This window comes from Pipistrellus kuhlii, unplaced genomic scaffold (assembly GCF_014108245.1).
Source record: "Pipistrellus kuhlii isolate mPipKuh1 unplaced genomic scaffold, mPipKuh1.p scaffold_m20_p_11, whole genome shotgun sequence".
NCBI lineage: Eukaryota > Metazoa > Chordata > Mammalia > Chiroptera > Vespertilionidae > Pipistrellus > Pipistrellus kuhlii.
The window spans coordinates 50,020,528-50,043,349 of record NW_023425416.1 but is presented as its reverse complement, the minus strand read 5'-3'; the positions used below and the strand labels follow the sequence as shown (position 1 = coordinate 50,043,349).

The following is a 22,822-nucleotide window of genomic DNA, read 5'->3' as shown; positions in this document are numbered from 1 at the left end:
CAAACCTGCAACCGAGCCGGATGGTGAGGCTCAGTTGGTTGAGCATCATCCCACACACCAAGAGGTCATGCGTTAGATTCCCAGTCAGGGCACACGTGCACACACACACACACACACACACACACACTATGATACTACTTTGATATCCAAAATAAAAAAGAGAGGCAATAAATAAGCTTGGCAGAAACTGGAGCCCTCACCAGTGTTTGTGCATCACAACAGGTCACAGCCCATTTGGAAAACACTTTGCTCAAAATGTTGTATACATGTGTTACCATTTGACCCAGCAATCCCGCTCCTAGGAGGACAGCCTCAAGAAGGGGAAACATATGTCTGCATAAAAATAAATCTTCAAATCAATGCTCATGGCAGCGTTGAATAACGCTGAATAGAACAGCTCAGAAGTGGGGACAACCCAGATGTCTGGTCATTGATGGATGAATAAACAAAATGGTGTCATGTTATTATGGCATATTATTTGGCCATAAGAAGAAATGAAAGATTAACAGATGCTACACCATCGACAGGCCTTGGGAGCATTATGCTAAGTGAAATAAACAAGCCACAAAAGCCCACATATACGTGGTTCCATGAACATGAAATGCCCAGAAGGACAGATTCATAAGACAGAAAGTGAATTCGTGGTGTCGGGTGTGGGAGGAACAGGAGTGGCTAGTCATGAGGGCAGGCTGTATTTTTAAGGTAATGGAAATGTTCTGGAAATTCCATGGTGGCGGTGGCTGCCCCACCTCGGGAATACACTGCAAACTAACTGAGTTGGACGTCTTAAATTGTTGAATTATCATATGTGACATCTCTTAATAAAGCTGTTATCAGAAAGAGATGGCATTGACAGTGAGGCTGAGCTTCTTTAATGAGATTTTTAGGGAAAAGAGAAACACTTATTTTTAATGCCCATCTTTATTGAAATAGGAGAGTGCTTTCCAATTTAAAAAATATATAAAAATAGTAATTCTCAGTTCAAGGAAATGGAATATTTCAGAGGAAATGTACCTCCTCGGCTGGCAAAGACCAAGGGAGTTCTGTTTTTCTTCTACTCTTTCCTTGGTGGACTTGGATATTCCTTTGGCTTCATTTATGCCACAAATATTTATTCGGCATTCATTCAGAAATGCCCGCCCTGACGGCAACAGCATTGTAAAAATCACCCGGCTGAAAGGAAGCAAGCCCCTCTGCGGGTCCCGCATGCCTTGAAGAGCAGATGTGGCCGTGCTGCTGAGGCCCAGCCCCCGGCTGCCCGCTGCGCAGGACGCATCGCGGTGGAAGAGGTTCGTGCAGGAGCAGAAGCTGTGCCCCGCGGATGCCACAGGCCCGGGCCGGGGTCTGGCAGCGAATCACTATGCTGATCACAGTGCGCCCTTCAAACACACACTGCGGACCAGTGACTGGGAGCCGTGTCATTCACACAGGTTAGGAGCCACTTCTGAATGTAATTGCCCATACAACAGCCAATAGAATAATGTAGTTCTCAGAACACACACAGGCACATTCATGCACACACATGCATGCACACGCCGGCACACACACACAATATGCACACAACATGCACACACCTGGCACGCACGCACACATGCACACTCATGCATGCACACACACAGTATGCACACACATAGTATGCACACACATGCACACACCGGCGCGCGCACACACACACACATGCACACACTGGCGTGCACACACAATATGCACACTCATGCACACACAGACACACACACACACACACACACACGCAAACAAACACACACTCACACACTCCTTTTCATGATGCCCTGAATCTGAGCGTTAGCCGCTGGCCCTGCAGCCTGCTCTGTTCTCTACGGAAATGCCCGGAACCATGGAGAGAAAACCAGCCGGCTCTGCACAAACGCACGTCAGCTGGAGGGCAGGGGGCTGCTCAGATCCCCGCCCTCCGCGCACGGCGCTGACAGGGACCTCGGAGCCTGCCCTCATTTAAGCGATGTCACAGCAGGAGCGGTAAGGACGCACGGGGGCCCGCCGTGGGACTGCCGCAGCCACAGGTAGGTCAGACGCTCTGAGTGCGCTAATGGCCGGTTTCCAGGGCTTTAGAGTGCAAAGGGGTCACGTTCAGGGAAAATGACTCAGAAAGAGAAGCCCGGAGAGAGGCAAGCGGGGCCAACAAGCTCCTCCGCTCCTGTCAGATCCTGGCCCTGCAGGAGGGGCGGGTCCTGTTTCCAGGCAGCTGGTGGCCAGGCAGGAGGGCCCTGCTCGTTATCTCACCGGATCAGACTACACACAGGCCCTCTCTCAGCTCCCAGGACAAGGCACAGCCGGGCCCACACCTTGTTCAAACCTCCCCCCCCCCCCCCCCCCCCCCCCACATATATTCATCAAGGCTTCCTCTCGCCCTTGCTCCCTGCGGGACAGAGGCAGCTGACCTTGGTCTCAGTCCCCGGTGGTTTCACTCATCCTGCAGGGCAGTGGCCAGGAGAGACCACGTGGGCCGGTTAGTTTCCCGGGATGGTGTGAGTCGCCACATGTTTGCTGGCTGCGAAGGATAGACACGATGCGCCTCAGTTTCATGGCAGCATCATTCATGGTGGCCAAGACGTGGGAACAACCCACGGGCCTTGACAGAGGACTGGACACAGAAGACGTGGGCTGTATACTCAATGGAATGCTACTCAGCCACAGGGAGAGATGACACACTGTCCCTTGCTACAACATGGGTGGGCCTGGAGACCATGCTGCTGAGCGAAAGCAGTCAGTCAGAGAAGCTAGGCACCGTATGTCCCTGGAAGGAGACATACCTGATAAGCAAACAGTTACCAGTGTCTGCCAGAACAGGTTCCGTGGGAGGGACCAGGACGACATAAATAAGACCGATGTCGCACACCGGTGACTCTCAGTTATTCACTAACCCGCAGTTCGAGGTTACCCATGTTACCAGAACCAACAGCACGGCCATGCACCTGCCAGTCTTCCACCTTCTGAGGTTTTCACTGGACACCACTGTCCTGATCGCTGTCTTTCTAGTGTCGTACCAAGCAGCAGGAATAATCTATCAGAAGCATTACTGCAGAAATTCAGCAAGTTTTGCTCTGATTTCTTCCAACGATTCAATTGGAGAATTTCACTCTTTTATTGAAGATCAAAGCCCCCACTGATCAATGTTTTCAGTTTTGCATCCAAATGTTCCTCAGCTGACTGAGTTCTCATCAACCTAAATATCCATGCACAGCTTCTCCGGTCCTCTGCCCACAGCGGCTGCTGCAAAACAGAACTGCATCTCACAGCAGCTCCCTCGGAACCAACCCTCGGCACGCCAGCTATGGTTCTGCACTCTTCGTTCCTGGGCTGTGAAAAGTCAACTAGCGATTGAGCATATTTTAAAATTATATTGTTATTGATTTCAGAAAGGAAGGAAGAGGGAGAGATAGAAACACCGTGATGAGAGAGAAATCATGGATGGGCTGCATCATGCATGCCCCCCCCACTGGGGATGTGCCTTTGACCCGAATTGAACCCGGGACCCTTCATTCTGCAGGCTGACGCTGTATCCACTGAGCCAAACCAGCGAAGGCCCAATTATTGAATATTAAAAGCAACAGACATTTGAAGTTTTCTGTGACTGGAACAATGGCCAAGGCCCAGGAACCATGTGGCCATAAGCCCCGGTGGAATGCGGCACAGCATTCTCAGAGGGACACACGTTTCTGGTCTCCGGTGCCATGGCCCCAATCCCCGCCCACTCCGATCACCGCCCAGAGGGCGCCCGGGATGAGGGCTGGAAGGGCTTGCTGGTCCCGCCTGGGGGGAAAGGTCTCTTTCAATGAGTCTCTGATCGGCTGCTGTGCTTCAAGGAGGTACTTTCACCATAAGAGCCGTGGGCTGCCACGTCGCTGACTGAGCGGGCTGACATGAGCCTCGGAATGGAGTGGCTTATTGAGATACTTCATCCTTGGGAATTCACTGCTCAAGGTCAACGAGGAAGGCCAACGTGGGCACCTTTTGCACCCAAGAGTGCTCTTTGTGTATCTCCCTCCTTCCTCTCCTTTCCCACCCTTTCTGTTCTCTGTCCCTTGTCCCTGATGCAGGCTCAGGAGATGGACACCCGGGGTACGCAGTGCCCCTGCCTTGTTTCCTGTCCCACTCCCTCCCCCACTCCTGCCAGGCACCACAGAGATAAGCAGAGACATCCACCTGCCCTGCTTCCCAACAGCACACCCTGCTGGTGGCCACGGCTATGGCCACGCCAGCTCCCCCACAGCCACGCAGCCTGATGAGTGGATGCTGTAACGGGGCGGGATGGATGTGGAGGGTGTACCTGCCTGTGGTTACACTCACCCAGCACCTGAAATGATGAGTAGCACCCGTCCTTTGTTTTGAAGACCCGGACTGTTAGAAATCAGCCGCACTCCCAGGAAGAAGGCCCGGAACGAGGCGTGTGCGGCGATCAGGGTGCCAGGCGAGGGAGTGGGGTGATTGGATGCTGCTCCTGACAGCTCTCCCTCGTGTTGTGCATGGAAGGTGCCCCTTTCTCCCACGTGGGGGAGGAATGACGGGAGTGAGGAAACTATAATATGTCATTCACCGCTGGGGGACATACCGTTTACCAGCCCACAGTTATTTACCATGAAATTTCAATATCCAGGATGTTTCACCGCCTCCTTGCAATAATTTGGGAATTTGCACATTACCTTTTGGAGCAGAAATATTGTTATTAATTATCCTCATTATGGAACCCGAGACCAATTATATTAAAATTAAAGTCACAGAGGTATGCTAGATTGCAGTGTACACCATTACACTTCTGGATGTTAACAGTAAATCAACATTATGGCCGCATCAAGGAAGCCTACAACTAAAAAATCAAAAGAAAAAAAAAAAAAAAAAGAATGACAAATGTACTACATCCAAGGCTGCAAACACATTAAAAAAAATCCATTCCTGCCGAAACCGGTTTGGCTCAGTGGATAGAACATCGGCCTGCGGACTGATGGGTCCCAGGTTCGATTCCGGTCAAGGGCATGTACCTTGGTTACGGGCCCATCCCAGTAGGAGGTGTGCAGAAGGCAGCTGATTGATATTTTTCTCTCACTGATGTTTCTAACTCTCTCTCCCTTTCTGTAAAAAATTAATAAAATATATTAAAAAAAAACACACACCACACTTGTGTGTCTGTAGAGTAGGGGTGTCGAACTCAATCAGAGAAGGGGCCAAAATCTAAAATCCAGCCTAAATCGCGGGCCGAATGGTTTACTGAACAGTCATAAACTGTCATTGTGATGGAAACGCAGCGGAGTGCAGTGATGACAGCGCGGTGCGGGCCACATTGCAAGGCCTGGTGGGATGGATTTGGCCCGCGGGCCCTGTGTTTGACACATGTGCTGTAGAGGAAAACATTTTATAAACCGTGAAAATGTATGGTTTGAACTCAAGTTCCATTAGTGTCTGAGGGGGGACCAGGTGGCCTGACCGGCCCACAGCACCCTTGGCGAAAGTCAGCTCACCTCACTAACCCTCAGATTCTTCGCCACGAAATTAAAATAATACCCCGGTTCTGCTGAAAACCACACAGCTCAGAGGTTCGAGTGTTTCCCACGAGACCTGACCGAGAGCAACAGCCGCAGCAGGGATGATCATGAAGCTAACAAGGCTTACACCCTCCATGTGTGCCCGGCAGGGCCAGGAGTTAGTGAGAGCCATTTACTCTCTCCTCACAAAAAGGAAGTCTAGGCATTCACCCCATTTTATGCCTAAAGAAACGGAGGCCAAGAAAAGGACGTCGCCCAGGGTCACAGGGTTACGGAGGAGCCGAATGGCAGCCCGGACAGTGTAACTCCGGGCTGTGCGTTCAACACTATTTTATGTTCTTAACAAATGTTAATGTTCCTACTTAAAAAACAACAACACAAAAACACAAACAAAAAACAAAACAGGCTAGGGAGGGGAAGAAGGAGGAGGAGAAGAGAGAAAGGGAAGTAGAGAAACCCTCATCATATCACTTTCTCATGCTAGAGACTGCCCTGGGACTCTGCCTGTGATCTGTCATTTAACCTGCATAACAGCCTGAGAGGGAAGCGCGGGCACCCCCAAGGCTGGGCGGGAAGACGGAGCCTTAGGGACACTGTGGGGCCAACGTGAAATGGAGCTCAGGCTCCGTCCCAGCCCCTCTCCTCTCCGCATGGTCTCCCCGTATTGCAAGCCCACTTTCCAATTAAAAAAACTAAGTGATTTGCGTATTTTGTAAGTATGTAAGCACGCTTTGCATTTACTTAAAAGAGATCCATTTCTACACGTCAGAGGACAGAACCGCCTGCTGAGCCACTGCTTAGGAGTTCTGCAAAGATGCCCCAGCACCTTCCCCAGGGGAAGAGGGGGGTAAGCAAGAGGGGGGCGGGGTGGGGCAGCCAGGGTGATGGGCCGTAGCTCTTCCTTCTCCACAGACTCAGCCCCAGCCCCAGTTTCCAGGACCCAGGGGACCTCCGTACCAGGGTTGGTGCCTCCCACGCAGAAACTTCTGAGGCCTCCGCATCCCTCACGCATCCCCTCCTCTGGAACTCAGACGACACTTGTCTTCCCCATGGCCTCGTGGAGACTCCTGCACCCGCCTCCGGGCACTCCCTGGGCCATTGGAAGGTCCTGCCTCCGGGCCCAAAACACAGCCAGGCAACTGGAACGTCCAAATCTTACTATCCATTCACGTACTCAGCAGCTACCACGGCACGTTTGCTCAGTGCCGGGCACGGGGCCCGCCCTCTCGCCCAGGGCGGAACAGGCGTGAAGGAGAGAGGGCGTGGTGGCCCGCCATGAGAGACAGGCCGAGTGACTGGAAGGGACTGCGGAGGGCCTACCGGTAAGCCTGTGGGGACCAGGGAGCACACAGCCAGCTCCGCATTATATTACAACCCCGTTTGCTCATGCAGATGCCCGCACCTCATCAAGAGTGACTTAAGTCACGCTCTGTCTGTCTAATCCGGGGAGGATTTCGGGCTCAAAGATATTGAATGAAGACACTGGGGGAGGGGCAGGCTCTTAAAGGATCCTCTCCAGAAACAGAAGTTTCGCTTATGTGAATTCCTTCTTTCCAAACGCTAAACGCAAGAGGTTGCCAAGTTCTGTCTACAGAAGCAGCATGAAGACAATTAAAAAAAAACCCAAAAACACCCATCAAATAAGAATGACAATGTAACTCATAGGATTATCTTCCGGGCACAATGATATGAAGTATTTGAATGGGAAAGAAGAATGAATGTGTTGCTTGTGAAGGCAGCGGCGGGTCTGACACGGGGTGCGCTGAACGGGGCTGGGGGAGGGGGTGCGGGGGGCGCGGGCCGATGCTCCTCCGCTGTCAGGGATTAACGGCACAATCAACAGCGAGCAATGCGGTCACTCCCACCTTCAAGGGCGTCTTTTTAAAATAAAGATACAGGCCCAGAAACCCGGGGTGTGTGTCTGCCCTGAAGTCTATGATTAAATAAGAGGTATTCTCTCCTGCATACAGCAGTCCAGATGACGGTCAAAGGCAACGCTCCTTTCCCCGCGATTATGTGAACTCTCCCCGTGAAAGCAAGACGCGGGAATATTCACAGAGGGTACTGTCTTGCTCCCTCTTACACTGCCAAGGAGAACTGTCTTATTGCCACCATTTAAAAAGGACTTTTGAATACAGGCCTGTCTTTATCTTCTTTTAGATGAAAGAGAATAGGAAAAGGGAAGTCTAGAAACGATGAGTGGATGGTCAAGAGGTTAAATTCTCCAGAAAACGACTAGGATAGAAAGGGTGTGGGGTTAAAAAAAGATCGTCCCAAACCATCTTTACGCGTGTGTTTTCTTTGTTGTGTCGCTGTGTAGGTGATGAGTAAAGGAATTCCTTCCTTCGCGCCCAGACTCAGGGGACACCAGGCTGGGGCCGGGAGTCTTGGCTCAGCACACAGACTCTCCTAAGAGTCCAGTCATCTATACTAATAAAAGGGTAATATGCGAATTAGACCGGGAGACCTTCCGGACATATGTCAGAGAAAGGAAGACTGAACACAATTTCAGCGTGGATGACACCAGGGTCACTGCTCCGGAGGTGACTAAGTTGTGGGGGTGGGGTGGGGTGTGTGTCACATGAGCCTCTTAGCTTAGGGTGATGGCACCATTGGGTGGCTCAGGAGGCAGAGACACGGATGAGAAATCGATCCTCAGGTTTTACGCTGCTGTGTGCTCAGAACCAGGTTAGAACACGGGACTGCCAGGGTCGGGGGGTGCTCCTGAGAGCAAGTCCCCAACGTGAGGTGCCACTGTCCCCGCCAGCATCCTTCTCAAGGGCAATGCGCCCGTGGGGAACGGAGTGCAGTCCTCTGTGCTCACCAGGAGCGGGACTGGGGGTGCAGTGTAGAAGACGGCTGTGAGTTAAGTGCCTGGAGGGAAAGGAATTACGGGATAAAGGGCCGTGACCACAGCTTTAAAGGGCCAGCGAGAGCCCTGCAGTGAGCGAGCTCGGGGCGGGAGGGACAATGGGGAAAAGGAACAGGCTCAGCTCTTTGAAGGCAGAGGTGCCGGGTGAGCTATGTTCTCTGGACCAACTGGGCGGTCGGAGTGGGTGGGATGGATGCTTTCAGGGCAGGGCCTGTGCTCTCTAGCTGTAGGATTTTTGAAGCTGGGTGTGAAAGGGCAGAGAAGGACTAACTCCATTTTGTACAGTGTCCTCCATCTTGTGTCACTATGTCCCCAACATAACCCTTTTCCAAGAAAAACCACAGAATGTGTCAGTTACCCAACCCACCCTTAAATCAGCCAATAGAAATGCAGAGGGAAGTAACCCGGCGTAACCGGACCCTGGCCCTCACCCCACAAGTAAGAACCAGCCAACTCAGTGGTCCGAGCATCACCTCACCACCCAACCCTAAGCCCTATAAAAAGGCTGTGCTTTCAGAACTCAGGGCTCTCCACATCCTGCCTTGTGTTGGTAGAGGCAGAGAGACCAGGCTCCAGTTTGAATAAAGGCTCTTTGCTTTTGCATCGGACTCGGCTTTTTGGTGGTCTTTGGGGATCTTGAAATCTGGGCATAACAGGTGGTGATCAGCCCAGGATTCTGGGGGCAGGATGCCCACATCACACTTGAAGGGGGACGAGCAGATGGGTCCCAGACACCGGCCCTCAGGCCACCTAACCCACAAAACGAGTATCGGAGCTCCTGCTGTGGCTGACCCCCTCATTTAAATGAGCTTCTGTCCTTCAGAGAGGCCTTCCGGTAGCAGAAATGCCTGGCTTTCTACCCCAGGATAGGTGTAAGCCTTGGTAATTTGCTCTTTAAGTGTCGTAAGGTCAAAAAACTGAAAGTCGGTAATACTAAGTCAATCCCTTTGCTGCTGCGGTTAGCGCTGTTATTTCAAAAAACTTCCTACGTGATGAAATCCAAAAATCAAATCAGTGCAAGAGTAGTTGAATACAGAGATTTTTTTTTTCCTGCACATAGAATCAAGTGTCATTGATTCTATGATTATTTTCCAAAATGAACCCAACAAGATTCATCTGTCATTACTAAATGTAAGTATGGCGACGAGGCTTGTATTAAACCAAGAGGAAGAAGCCCTCAGCGGGACACCTGCCACACCGTCACTCTGCACACACACGCATGCTGGGGACACGTTCACGAACAAAGTGGTCCCGGACTCCCTCACATGCCAGGACTCAGCAAATTCATTCCCGGCTAAGAATACTGCCGCCACGTGGCAGTGATAGATTCTGCGCTGGACAGCAGGTGTAGCTGATGCTGGGTTTCCAGAGAGGGTTTTGTTCATGAGAATATCCTAGTGTTACTGCTGTCAGGCTTTGTGACGGTAAACCTTTGACATCGCTGCCGTGCTCTGTGAGTGGGGATTTCACACAAGGAAATCTATGATCATATGCAAATGCATACACACTGGTCAACCCCCAGCCTCTGAGCCCCGCCCCCAACCCCCACGCACTCGCTGTGCCTGCCTGTGGGTTTCATTGGCCCCATGTTACTCCTAACGCCCACTTCCCTCCATAGTCGCCGTCTCTCTAACTTTTATGAGCTGGCAGTCTTAGGAGGTGGCAGGCTGTTTTTGAAGCGCTCTCAACTAGAAGTAGAAAAGGTGTCACAGAAAGGTAACGTCCACTTTCTGTTATCATAGTTGTCTTTAAAATGTCCCTGGTTTCTATAATAATAATGATTAAAAAAAGGAGAATGTGGAAATAACAGACTATCATGGTCTTCTCCAGCGGAGCTTTATGGTTGAACACTAGTCACATTGAGTGGTAAGCTAATGGCAGTTCATTTGCTTGTACTCTACACACGCTTTATGGAGTGTGTGGAATGTGAGTGCACGTGAACTTACATGTGTGTACATCAGAGAGTATGTGTTCATTGATGTGTGTACTGAGCAGCGTACTACACAGCCACCACATGACCCAACCATCTCAGGGGTCATAAAAGCAGAAGACAGCGAGCTCCCCATGCAGATTTCCAGTGTATCTTACAAACACGACGATCCTGGAACGAGAGGAGGGTGAGCTGGTGGTATCCCACGAAAGCCTCTTGGGTTTCTGGGAGACTCCGTGTGAGGACACAGTGGTGCCGCGACACAAACATTGCACGTCGCATGGGCCACGCGATGCGGCGGCTACTCACAGGCGAAGCGCAGCGGTGCCTCTCTGCTGACCACGGTCCCGAAGGCGTTGGTGGCCACGCACTGGTAGGTCCCCGCGTCCCGGGTTCGGTTGGGGCTGCTGATCAGCAGGCTGCCTTCAACCACGCTGTAGCGGAAGTCCGCGCCCGGGTCCACATCCGTCCCGTTGAACTTCCACCTGCGGAGCAAGAATGCCACACATGTAAACAGCAGATCTTTCATAACAAGCTCTCCTTTTGTGTGTGTGTTTGGGAATAGCCAATGACTTTCCACAGAAAGCTCATCGCAGCCAGTATGTCATCTGAATACTTAGAGCCTTTTGAGCTGGTACAATTTTTTTTTTTTTAATCCTCACCTGTGGATATTTTTCCATTGATTTTTAGAAAGAGTGGAAGAGAGGGGAGAGACAGAGAGAAACTTCGATGTGAGAGGTCCCGGGCTGGGAAGGAGCCTGCAACCGAGTTTCTGAACAAGTTTCTCGAGACACATGCCCAACCCGGTCCCTTGGGTCTGCAGGCCCATGCTCTTTCCCCTGAGCCACACCAGCCAGGCTGAGCGAATACAGTTTAATAACCATCTCTTGTTCCCTCCTCGCCCCTCCCAAATAGAATACATTGTGTGAGGTAACGACCAGAGTGTAGCTGGAGCTGACATGTCCATGATCTCGGTGGCAGTCACATAGGAAACCGAAACTGCCACCCAGAGCAGACGGAATCGCGGAGTCGGAGAACGGGGGCTCATCATGTAAACGGTTGTCAGGGAGACCACGCAGGCCAGGCCGGTGCAGGGTTCGGGTAGTTGGTATCAACAAAGGCACGTTTGAAGGATGGCCCTTTCTGTTGCGATCCCACACTTCAAGGTCATCTTAGAGGACACCTCTTCCCAAAAAGGTCTTCCTCTCTCTTCTGTGTCAAAATTAGTCAACTTCCCCGCCCCCGATCTCCCGTCACCTCCCTTGCAGCCTCCGTGGGCTTCACACAGGCTGTGGGTTCGAGTAAAGAGTCTCCTTTTTTTTTTTTTTTTTTTAAAATATATTTTGATTTTTTTTTTTTTTTTTTTTTTTACAGAGAGAAAGGGAGAGAGATATAGAGCTAGAAATGTCGATGAGAGAGAAACATCGACCAGCTGCCTCTTGCACACCTCTACTGGGGATGTGCCCGCAACCAATGTACATGCCCTTGACCGGAATCGAACCCGGGACCTTTCAGTCCGCAGGCTGACGCTCTACCACTGAGCCACACCAGTTTCGGCGAGTCTCCTTCTTCGTTGGATGTTTGCTTGCTCAGGCACAGTGGAGGGAGCATGGAGCCCGCCCACCCCAGCACCGTGGGGCATGTCTGTTGGCATCTGTGTCTTTAAGATGGAAAATGTCAGAAGCTGAGAGGTGGGGCGGTGGGTGGGAAGCAGGAGCCGGGACGTGGCTGTGTGTGTGTTTGTTGTGTGCGTTTGCTGGTAAGAAGATGGGTACGAGGCCCCGCCGAGGTGTGTAGCCCGACAGTAATTCTCTCTGTGTCCTGACTCCGGCAGGAAAGTGATGAGCAATAAAAAGAGAACAGCCGGTTCCATTTCCCAGGTCTAGAGGCACATGAATCTGGGGCGCTGGCTGCCTGCCTGCGACTTTTTTTTTTCTTCTTTTTTTTGAGTCAACGGATCACGTCTCAGCCATAGCTCTCATTTCAAATGAGAGTTGAGCAATCTAATCTGACAAATCTAAGAACTCAAAGAGGAAATTGCAAACTAATGTGAGCTGCAAGCTGAGAGCGGCGTTCGGGAACGAGAGCCCGCGAGTCTTTTTAGAAACCGAGTGGCTTTGGGGACAGGGCGCGCCTCCCTGGGTGGATGGGTCCCCACCGGGCACCTCCACCAGGATGCTCTGCAGGGAGTCCCTAACCCCCTCTGCGTCCCGCTGATGACAGGGGGCAGAGGGCGGGGTTCTCGCTGGGAGAAGCAGGCGTTTCCAGGAGAAAGAACTGCACCCGGGGTGGTTCTCACTCGGTGACCTGGATGCGGACCACACTGGGTTCCTGCTCTCACGCCACCTTTGCGAATTCGCAGTTTGTTGTCACCGTGTGAGGACTCTCAGGTGCTGATGACGCACAGATGGCTCCTGTCAGGAACAAAGGAGATTCCCGAGGGCCAGGGCCCGTCGGGGAGTCTCAGAGCTGATTTCTGAACTCTGTAGGCACTCCGGCCTGTGCAAACCTCGCAGCAAAAGCACACCAGTCACGCCTGTGACCCCGGCTTCTGTCCAGAGGGGGGGGCTGTGTGCCCGCCGGAAGGAAGGCCCCCAGGTCCTTGGGAGACATCCATGCAAAGGACAAGTCCACACTTCTTAGCGTTTTCTGGGTCTGGGTCTGCCTTCTGAGACTGAAAAGGGCAGCATCAGTCCAGGGAGTGAGCGGAAGGACGCGAGGTCGGGGGAGTCCGAGGCTCGCCCCCCATGTCTCCTGCTGCTTCTTCAGCCCGCGCCAGCCTGCGCACCCACTGTGACCCACTCGTCGCCACCGCGGGGCCAGGGTGTGGGGCTGGGCACCCCGGGTTAGGTGTATTTATATTGCTCACATTGTCTATCCTGCAGTCAATGCGGTCTTCCAAACCGGAGGTGTTAGTTTTACTTTGTCTACTTCTGCTCACGGATGCCTTGGCCATCTCTCTATACACTGAAGGGATAGGGGTCTTCCTCGTCTTGCCTCCTCAGATGTCTTCCGGAAATGCTCCACTGTTACTTGCTTTTTACTTTAGATCTGTGGGAGTACTTGAGACTCTGGATAGTAACCCTTTGCCGATGGCAGTGTCCAACACCTCTTCTTCCCACTGGGAGCTTGTGACGTCACTCATCTCGTTCATTCGGTCACACAGAAGTTCTTCACATCAATGACGGCAAATGTCTCTGTCATATTCCAGGAATCTCTCTTCCCTCCAGACTCAGAGGTGTGTTTGTCTACTTCCTATTCAAGGTGCTCTGGATTTTTCATGCGGGCCTTCTGATCACGCGGAATTGATCTGTGTGTACGCTGTGAGGGAGGGGTCCAGCTGTGCTTCATTAAAAAAATTATATATTTTATTGATTTTTTACAGAGAGGAAGAAAGAGAGACAGAGAGCCAGAAACATCGATGAGAGAGAAACATCGATCAGCTGCCTCCTGCACACTCCCTACTGGGGATGTGCCCGCAACCAAGGTACATGCCCTTTGACTGGAATCGAACCCGGGACCCTTCAGTCTGCAGGCCGATGTTCTATCTACTGAGCCAAACCGGTTTTGGCTGTGCTTCATTTTTTAGCCAGAGGATAACCCATCCTGCAGTAGATCTCTCTCCAATGTATTTCTACTGTTGTCTTGAGTTTATTTTTGTTGTTTTTTTTGTCTTTGCAAGACAGTATTGCTTTTATTACTCTTCTTGTTTAGTGCGATGATGACTGTGATGATGACTGTTTATGTAGGAATATCAACCTGGACCTCTTGGTTTCCTTATCCCTTTTCCTTGCTGCTGAGATCGTGTTTATTCTGCTTAAAGCACATCCTCTAGAATTCTCTATAGAGAGGGTCTGCCGGAGTCACACGTCAGCGTCTGCTTTAAAACTTATTTGCTTTGTTCTCATTTAAGGGAAGTATTTCTGCTACAGAGGAATCTGACAGTTAACGCGTCTCTGCAGTGAAGGGCTGTTTTCCATCTCGCTCTTCGCCGACACGGACAGCTCAGTGCTGCCCCGCCGGTTTCGCCGAAGGCTGCGGGGTTACAGCCGGGGCTGTGGCTGTGTCTGTGTCCAGCTCCTCGGCTCGGCTCGGTTCCACAGCGACAGTTCTAGATGGGGCTTCATGTTTCCTTGTCCTGCTTGCCATTCCCTTCGCCGCGCTTCCTAACCCTGTGGCTTAGGGTTTTCGTTAACGTGGGGACATGCTTAGCCGTCTCTTTAGATACTGTCTCTTCCCCGTGCTCCCTTGCCTTGACTTGCAGAACTCCGATTACGGTAGATACGTTTAATCAGTCTCTCCTCCTCCCCCTCCTCCCCCTCTCACATTTTGCTTCTCTTTCTCCGTTTCCTCTGACTTTGGATGATTTCTTCAGATGACCCTCCTCTCCTATGAGAGCCGCTCAGCACCACGGTGAGGATGAGAACCGGAGGTCACTGCTGCTCGCAGCCCCTCAGGAGGGAAGAGGCTCAGCTCTGGCCACACCTCCGGTCGGACGGAGGCCAGCATGTATTCCGGGAGGCCTTCCACGTAAGCCCCCCTGGTGGCTGAGCTGAGCTCTGTCCTGTGACCCCGACTCCTGCGGGGCTGCCCGGTCCAAGGCCCCGCTCACATGATTCCTCGAGGTGTGAGCGTTTCCTGTCCAGCTTGCTGCTCCGGGTTCCAGTCCCATTTCGTCTACGACCTGCGCAGTTCTGAGTTCCCTGCCCGTTTCTTGCATTTTCATAAGCTGTTGCTGTAGTTTATAAAGGACATTACAGCACGGCCGGCGTGGCTCAGGGGTTGAGCGTCGACCTAGGAACCAGGAGGTCACTGTTCGGCTCCCGGTCAGGGCACATGGCCGGGTTGCGGGCTCCATCCCCAGTGGGAGGCAAGTGATCGATGGCTCTCTCTCATCACCGATGTTTCCATCTCTCTCTCCCTCTCTCTCCCTCTCTGAAATGAAAAGAAAGAAAAGGAAAGAGAAAGACATTGTTAAGAAGCGGGAAGGCTTTCAGTGGGAGGGCCACCAGGACACGCACTGCCCAGCTCTGCCCAGAGCGGGAGGAGGGCCTGAGCCTCCGGGAGCACAGCCTCTCCCTGGCATCTCAGGATGGTCTGGCGCTGGCTTGGGGGCTCCGTTTGTACTTGGTGCCCGGCCTGGGGGCTCTGTGTGTACTCGGTGCCCGGCCTGGGGCTCCGCGTGTACCTGGTGCCCGGCCTGGGGGCTCCGTGTGTACCTGGTGCCCGGCCTGGGGGCTCCGTGTGTACCTGGTGCCCAGCCTGGGGGCTCTGTGTGTACTCGGTGCCCGGCCTGGGGGCTCCGTGTGTACCCGGTGCCCTGGCATCCCTCCCTCTTAGCCCCGAAGGCGCCAGCGCCGAGACACACCTGATGCGAGGCCACGGGTTCCCTCTCACTTGGCAGGTGAGCTTCACCTTCTTCTCCTCGGAGCCCACCGGGAACATGACGGGGCTGGGCTCCTGCACGAACACCGGGCCGCGCGGCGTGGCGTCGCCTGGAACGAGAAGAGACAGGGTCCGGGATGAAGAACACCGCCCGGCAGGCAGGGAGCCAGCGGAGCAGTGACCCAGTGAGGACAAGGGGTAGACGGACAGCAGCGGCGGCGGCCGTGCGGGACGCACTCGGACAACATGGCCCTGAGGACCAGGCATGTGGTCTGTCCCGGAGGCCTCCGGGGGTGCAGACGCCCCTTTTTCCGGGGAGAACGCGCTCGTAGGAACAGCTTCCGGGCACAGACGCAGCATGACAGTGTCACACCCTCTCAGTAGGAAAGGGCCTGTGCTCAGGACACATACAAACCTTCCTCACACCCGGCTGTGCAGGGGGGTCTGTCCCGCTTCTGCTGGACCTGCCCCGGGGTGCGGTGTCCCCGCTCTTGGCGCCATGGGGCCCAGCACAGTCAGAGTTCCCGCCTGGCCTGCCACTGGGCCAGTGCCTGTGACTACGGAGCGATATGCAGGTTTCTTTCTTTTTTAAAAAAATTACATTTTTATTGATTTCAGACAGGAAGGGAGAAGGAGAGAGAGAAACATCAATGATGAGAGAGAGTCATGGATCGGCTGCCTCCTGCACGCACGCCCTACACTGGGGATCGAGCCTACAACCCGGGCATGTGTTCTGACCGGGAATCAAACCGTGACCTCCTGGTTCATAGGCTGATGTTCAACCACTGAGCCACCCGGCTGGGCATGATGCACGCGTTTCTAATCGCTTCCTCTCAAACCTGGCTGCGCAGGACGTACATGTCATGGATAGCAGCCGAGACCAGAACAATTCGTCCGGGTCACGCTGGGGCGGAGTGTGGGAGGCGTGGGCCTCTCCCCAGGGGAGCCCATCATAAAGATGGGCCCCGAAGCATCTCCCCACCTTCGCCCCGAAAGCAAAGCGAGGCTGCTCTTCAGAATCTAGTTCAAGTTCCTTTTTTCCTACAAGGCTTTTCGGCACCCTCCCTTTCTCCCTTTTACCACGTGACCCCTACATGCTATGCCCCTGTGGACACAGACTTGTTCTATCAAGCCCATTGTTAACTCCTCTTTCCTTCTTTGGACTGTAAGCTCCTTGGGAGTATGGCTGTCTCGTACCCATTTTTCTGTGTCCTGTGCTGCCACGTACAGCGGCTCATCCACAGAAGATGGTCAACAAGGGTTTGTTCTATGTGAGGGCCACTGCCCCATGTTCTAATGCGCTCCAGCGGCGGCCCCGGCACTGCCTGAGGCATGTTCGGGGACAAGGGCCGGGGGCTGTGATGTGAAGTGACACTGAGTACCCCCCCCCACCCCCCCCCGGAGCGGACCACCCATTTACAAACTAAAATAACCGGACACCGAGTTCTGGCTCCCGGGAAGGAATACGGTGGGCGGATCCTCTCTCTCCCCTCAGCCCTGTCCCCTCAGATGCGCGCCTGCTGGGTCCGTAAACTCTCTGGTGTGGGCCCCACAGCCGGCTTTGATCTCCAAGGTCTCTCTCTGACACTGGGCGCACGATTGTCCTCTGCAAACCGGGTCACCTGCAGGCGGGCCGGGAAGGAGGAGGGAGGTCTCTGCCGAGACGGATAAAGGAAACATCTGCCCTTCGGTGTCAGGCGTCTCCCCCTCAGTAACACCAAAGAAAGCAGAGAGCGACGTGGGACAAAGCCAGCGCCGGTCTCCATTCCTGGCAGCGATGAAAGGTCCCCTCCAACGAAACGGCCTTTCTTCTGCTTGGCATTCGGGCTGCCCGTGGGGACTCCCGCCTGCTGGTCCCCTGCCCCTGCCCGCCCTGAGGTCAGGCACCTGCCTAGGTATGGCCTTTTTCACTCTCTCGGCCGCTCTGTTGGATCCGATCCTCCTTCCTGGGTGAGCTGGTGAAGGAGGAAGTGGGGTGCAGGAGAGTCTGACTGGCCAGCCGCCGGCCCGGCCCGGGAGCTTGGTGAAGGGCCCTGACTGCCGGCCACGAGCTGTCACAGCGGAATGAGGCGCGTCCGGAAGGCCCCCTGAGAGACCGCCGGGAGGTCTGTTCTAGCCAGGCCGGCAGTGCCTCCCTGCATCCATGCCAGGGAAAGGGACTCATCCACCAGGAAAGATGAGAGGCTGGTTTGTGACATCAGGGTGGATCCTGAGAGCATCGTGCCGAGCGGAGAAGCGGAGAAAATGCCAAGGGCCCTGTGATTGCACGGAAAACAGCCAATGAGCAAGCAGAGCCAGCGCACCCCCCAGAACGGAGACCGACAGCAGGGGGTGGCCCCGAGGGAGAAATGGAGGGGGAAGGCAGTCAGTGTGTGGGGACCAAAGGAGACGTGACCCTGGGTGGTGAGGGTCAGCTGAAATTCAGTTTTATAGTTTCATGATGATGGTCACCTGGTCCCAGCTCTGACACTCAGCAGGAGAGTTCTGGAATTAGGATGTTGCTGGCCTCATGGGATGAGCTCTGGAGTCTTCCCTCCTCTTGAATGTTCTGGAATAGTTTAAGAAGAATCGTTGTGCCGGCTGGTGTGGCTCAGTGGCTGAGTGTTGACCTAGGAACCAGGAGGTCACGGTTCCGTTCCAGGTCTGGGTTGTGGGCTCTGTCCCCAGTAGGGGGCGTGCAGGAGGCAGGCAATCAATGACTCTCTCCCATCATTGATGTTCTATCTCTCTCTCTCCCTGCCCCTTCCTCTCTGAAGTCTATATTTCACTTATATGTGAAAGGAGGACAGCTGTTAGATCTTCTGGACTGTTGGGTAAAACCCACCTCTACAGCCAGCCGGTCCTGGACTGGACTTGTGTTTGCTGAGCGTTTATTGATTACCACTTTGATTTTGTTAGTTATAATCAGTTTGCTCAGATTTTCTGTTTCTTCTTGATTCAGTTTTGCAAGACTGTATGTTTCTAGGTATCGATCCGTTTCTTCCAGGCTGCCCACTTGGTTGGTGGAGAGTTGAGTTGTTCGTATGGTCCTTGTGGTTCTGTGATGTCAGTGGCTACTTTCCTCTTTCAGTTCTGATTCCACTTATTTGGGTTTTCTCCCATTTTCCTTACAAGTCAGGTTAAAGGTTTATCGATCTCCTTTATCTTTTCAAAGAACAAGCGCATAGTTTCACCAACTTTTTGAATTATTATATTTTTTAGTCTCTGCGTCATGTATTTCCGCTCTAATCTTTATTCTTTCTTTCCTCCTACTCCCTTTGGGCTTTGTTTGTTGTTCCTCTTCTAGTTCCTTTAGGTGTCATGTTAGATCCGTGGTGGGCAAACTGCGGCTCGAGAGCCACATGCGGCTCTTTGGCCCCTCGAGTGTGGCTCTTCCACAAAATACCACGGCCTGGGCGAGTCTGTTTTGAAGAAGTGGCGTTAGAGAAGTTCAAGTTTAAAAAATGTGACTCTCCAAAGAAATTTCAATCATTGTCCTGTTGCTATTTGGCTCTGTGGACTAATGAGTTTGCCGACCACTGGACTTTGCCATATTTCTTGCTTCTTGGCCTGGGCCTGTATTGCTGCGAATTCCTCTCTTATGTCTGCGTTCGCTGTGTCCAGAGATTTTGTGTTTCCATTTTCCCGTGTCTTGAGGTGACTTTTGATCTCTTCCTACATGACCTTATTAGCCCACCCACTATTCAGTAGCATGTCTGTGTTTTTCAGGTTGTTTCCTTGTCAGTGGTGTCTAGTTCAATCCATCTAACGTTCCAACATGTAGAGATCCATGGCGGGGTGGGCGGGGGCTGGATGGACGCCCTCACTCTCCCACATCTGACCTCAGCCTCATCATGTGCCCCTGGAGGGCCTCGCTCCCCTGCCCCCCATCCGGGTCTCTGCCAGCAGCCTCCTGTCACGTGTGACGGTCACCTGGCTGAAGGCATCACCCAAAGCGGACGATGACTCCGAAGGCCCGGTTTCCAAGAGCTTCCTGGGAAACGGCCGCGTCTCCTGGGCTGAGTGACCCAAGGTGGATCCAGTTCCCGCTCCCGCCGGCCTCCCACCGGAGCTGTGTCCACCCACGCCCACCCGGCCCGCAGCTCACGCTCATCCTCGGCCCCGAGGCCGGGCCAGCGCATTCCCCGCTGCGAGGGACGGAGGAGGGCTGGCCGGGAGAGGCCGCCGCCTGGGCCCCTTTGCGGAAAGGGCAGCACAGAGCTTTCTGGGTGTTTCCTTTGGAATTAACAGGCCCTCGCAAAGCATTTGTCTTTGCAACGAACTTTATGAAGGGATGCCTTTATGAAGGGATGCCTCAGAGGTAGCCATGGCCTCAATTAGATAAAAGAAATGAAGCATTTAATTAATCGGTGACACCCCACAGGTGGCCAGGGACAGAGAACGGCTCTCTGAAATTAGTTACAGACGGGCCCCCGGCCCGGGCCTCTCTCCACGCTGACAAAACTCGTGCAATCCACACCTCTCAACCTGTGTGTCTCCCGCCACGAAGCCAGAGACTAATCTCCGGAGTCAGAGCCGGGAAGCAGAGGCTGAGTCACACGGCCCAGCTCTCAGGAAAGGACACGCCGCCCTCTTGACACCGGACATCTCGGGCGCAGCCACCACTCCCGAGCAGACAGCAGCCGGATAACGGGGCCACAGGGAAGCCATCCGCCTGCGGGTCCCGGCGGCTGTCCGAGACTGCCTGTCTGCGATCCATCCCCAGCTTACCCCGGCCCCATCCCAGGCAGATGCCAGGAAATGCGCCACTGTTTGAAGTTTCATGCGGCCTGGGCGTCGGGTAAAGCGGGTCACAAATCCAAAGGGGCCCTCACCTCTGCCCACCTAGAAACCTACGTCCCCCGGATTTAAGATGTGTGGTTGTGGCGTGCGGACACGCGAGGCCTCTCCCTCCCCTGGGCAGGGTGCGCGGGCCTGTGGCTGTGACGGCCCGGGGGCCCAGGCCAGCCAGGCCGGCGGCTTATGGGTCCTCTGTGACCCCCAGGTCAACAACAACCAACGACCCCCGGGGGACAGGTCTCGGACTTGCAATGGTCACTGAATCGCGGGCAGCCTCCTCCATAGCAAAGCTGTGCCTCGGACAGCGTTGGAAAGGGGGCTGGGCTGGATGATCCCGTCCTGGTCTGAGTCACTTCTCACTCTCTGTCCACCTGGGGGAGGGGGCGCCCCCAGCTCTCGTCCTCGGCCCCATGCTATGGGACCTGGGAGCTTTCAATATCCCTGCTGCTCAGGCTGCGAGGAACTCTCTCTCTCTCTCTCTCTCTCTCTCTCTCTCTCTCTCTCTCTCTCTCTCTCTCTCTCTCTCTCTCTCTCTCTCTCTCTCTCTTGTTCTCCTGTATCTCCATATGACTACATAGCCAAACCACCACATTCCAATGTATCGAGTTGTTTCCGTAATTGTTAGATGAAATTACACCGGCGGTAATTCATTTTCATCTGAGCACCTGAAATTCAATCAGACTCGCAAAAATTCAAACATATTTAGCTTACTTAGAAGGATCAGACAATATTCAATTAACTTCAACACGAAAGGATGGAGTAACAAAAACTGCTGATGTTTCTTCCCTGCCTGCTGCCCTAGGAGGACATGTGGTGTGCGAGCAGCCACGGGGCTGCCCCGGGAGAGCCGGCTCCGCGGGTGCCTGGCCGGGGCCTCGCTCACCTGTCTGCGTGACCTCACCCCTCAGGAGCCCAGAGGGTTCCACTCATGATCTGCACGGCGCTTGGGATGTAATGTCCTAAGACTTTAAGCAAAAACAAAAGAAAACCGCTGAAACCGGTATGGGTCAGTGGATAGAGCGTCGGCCTCTGGACTGAAAGGTCCCGGGTTCGATTCTGGTCAAGGGCATGTACCTTGGTTGCGGGCACATCCCCAGTAGGGGGTGTGCAGGAGGCAGCTGATCAATGTTTATCTCTTATCAATGTTTCTAACTCTCTATCCCTCTCTCTTCCTCTTTGTAAAAAGTCAATAAAATATATTAAAAAAATAAAACACAATAACAACAACAACAACAAGAAGAAAAACCAGAGGAAGCTTGACACATAGTCCGTGCAGCTTTATGTGAGAATTGAACACACACCCCCGCCATCCAGGCCTTCCAGTTTCAGTTCCTCTCCCAGGCACGTGGGCAACCCCGACGCTTATGTTTCTCACACCCCGTTTCTCACAGCCCGAGGAGTCCCCTTACAGCGGAGGAGGGGAGGCATGGCCCGGCTCAGGGCCTCAGCGGGGGAGCTGGGGTGCGCATCTCTCCATCTCGGACTCCCTCCCCCCAGCATTGTGGGAAAGATGGCCAAGGTGCAGGGAAGTTGAAGGAATTTACCCGAACAGCCACCCCCTCCTCGCTTAGACGGCACAGGTCCTGCTGAGCGATGGCAGGTGAGATTCTATAGCCACTGGCATGTCACCTGAGCTACAAGGGGCAAGAACCCCCCCCTCCCCAGACACACACACACACACACACACACACACACACACACACACACACTGCCTGGGGCCGGTGATGGGGAGGCCAGGGGAGGGCGGGAGGACGCAGGAGGCTGGTCCTCGAGGCTCCCGAGCTGCAGGTCCGCCCTCAGGGCAGAGAGCTCACCCTGAGCGGCTGGGCCCTTCCACCGCGGACTCACAGGCCACAGCCCGTGCTCATGCCCCGTGCACAGGCGCCCCTCCCCTGAAACCATGGCGACTTTCTCAGAAACGGCTCTGGGGGGCGGGTGGTCTGAGAGGGCAGGGTGTGGCACAGTGGTGGGTATAGAGCCGAGCAGTGGTACCCACACATCATGGGTTTCCCTGTTAACATACAGCACGTTTCAGAATGCACTTGCACTGGAGGTACCCCTCCCGTGGCATCGCTCGGTGGCCGTGGCACGGTCCGGGAGGAGGAAAGGCGGGCAGGCGGGAGGACCGGGCCACTCCGAGACCCTGGGGCTTTGGCGGCCTACCACCCCCTATGCCTGGCGCAGCATTGGGGGAGCAGTGGTACTCTCGTCATGCTCTGAGTATTCTCATGATGCTCTGAGTTTGCGTGGGGATTCAGGTCTGGAGCCCAGCAGCATCTAACCTGCCAAACACTCACACGTTACCATGGACACTCAGGCCCGGAGGCCACGCCCAGCATC

The 22,822-nt window shown here is 53.8% G+C and overlaps 1 protein-coding gene across 2 annotated transcripts in view; it reads right to left on the bottom strand.

Moving 5' to 3' along the window:
- The window catches only part of CNTN4 (contactin 4), a 233,005-nt gene that overhangs the window by 81,553 nt on the left and 128,630 nt on the right, over window positions 1-22,822 (bottom strand). For both annotated transcript variants that reach the window (XM_036432117.2, XM_045579510.1), the window contains exons 3-4: window positions 15,687-15,813; window positions 10,628-10,803 (exon numbers count right to left, since the gene is read on the bottom strand). In XM_036432117.2, coding sequence (XP_036288010.1) covers window positions 10,628-10,803; window positions 15,687-15,813 — 303 coding nt within the window. The remainder of the gene's footprint in view (window positions 1-10,627; window positions 10,804-15,686; window positions 15,814-22,822) is intronic.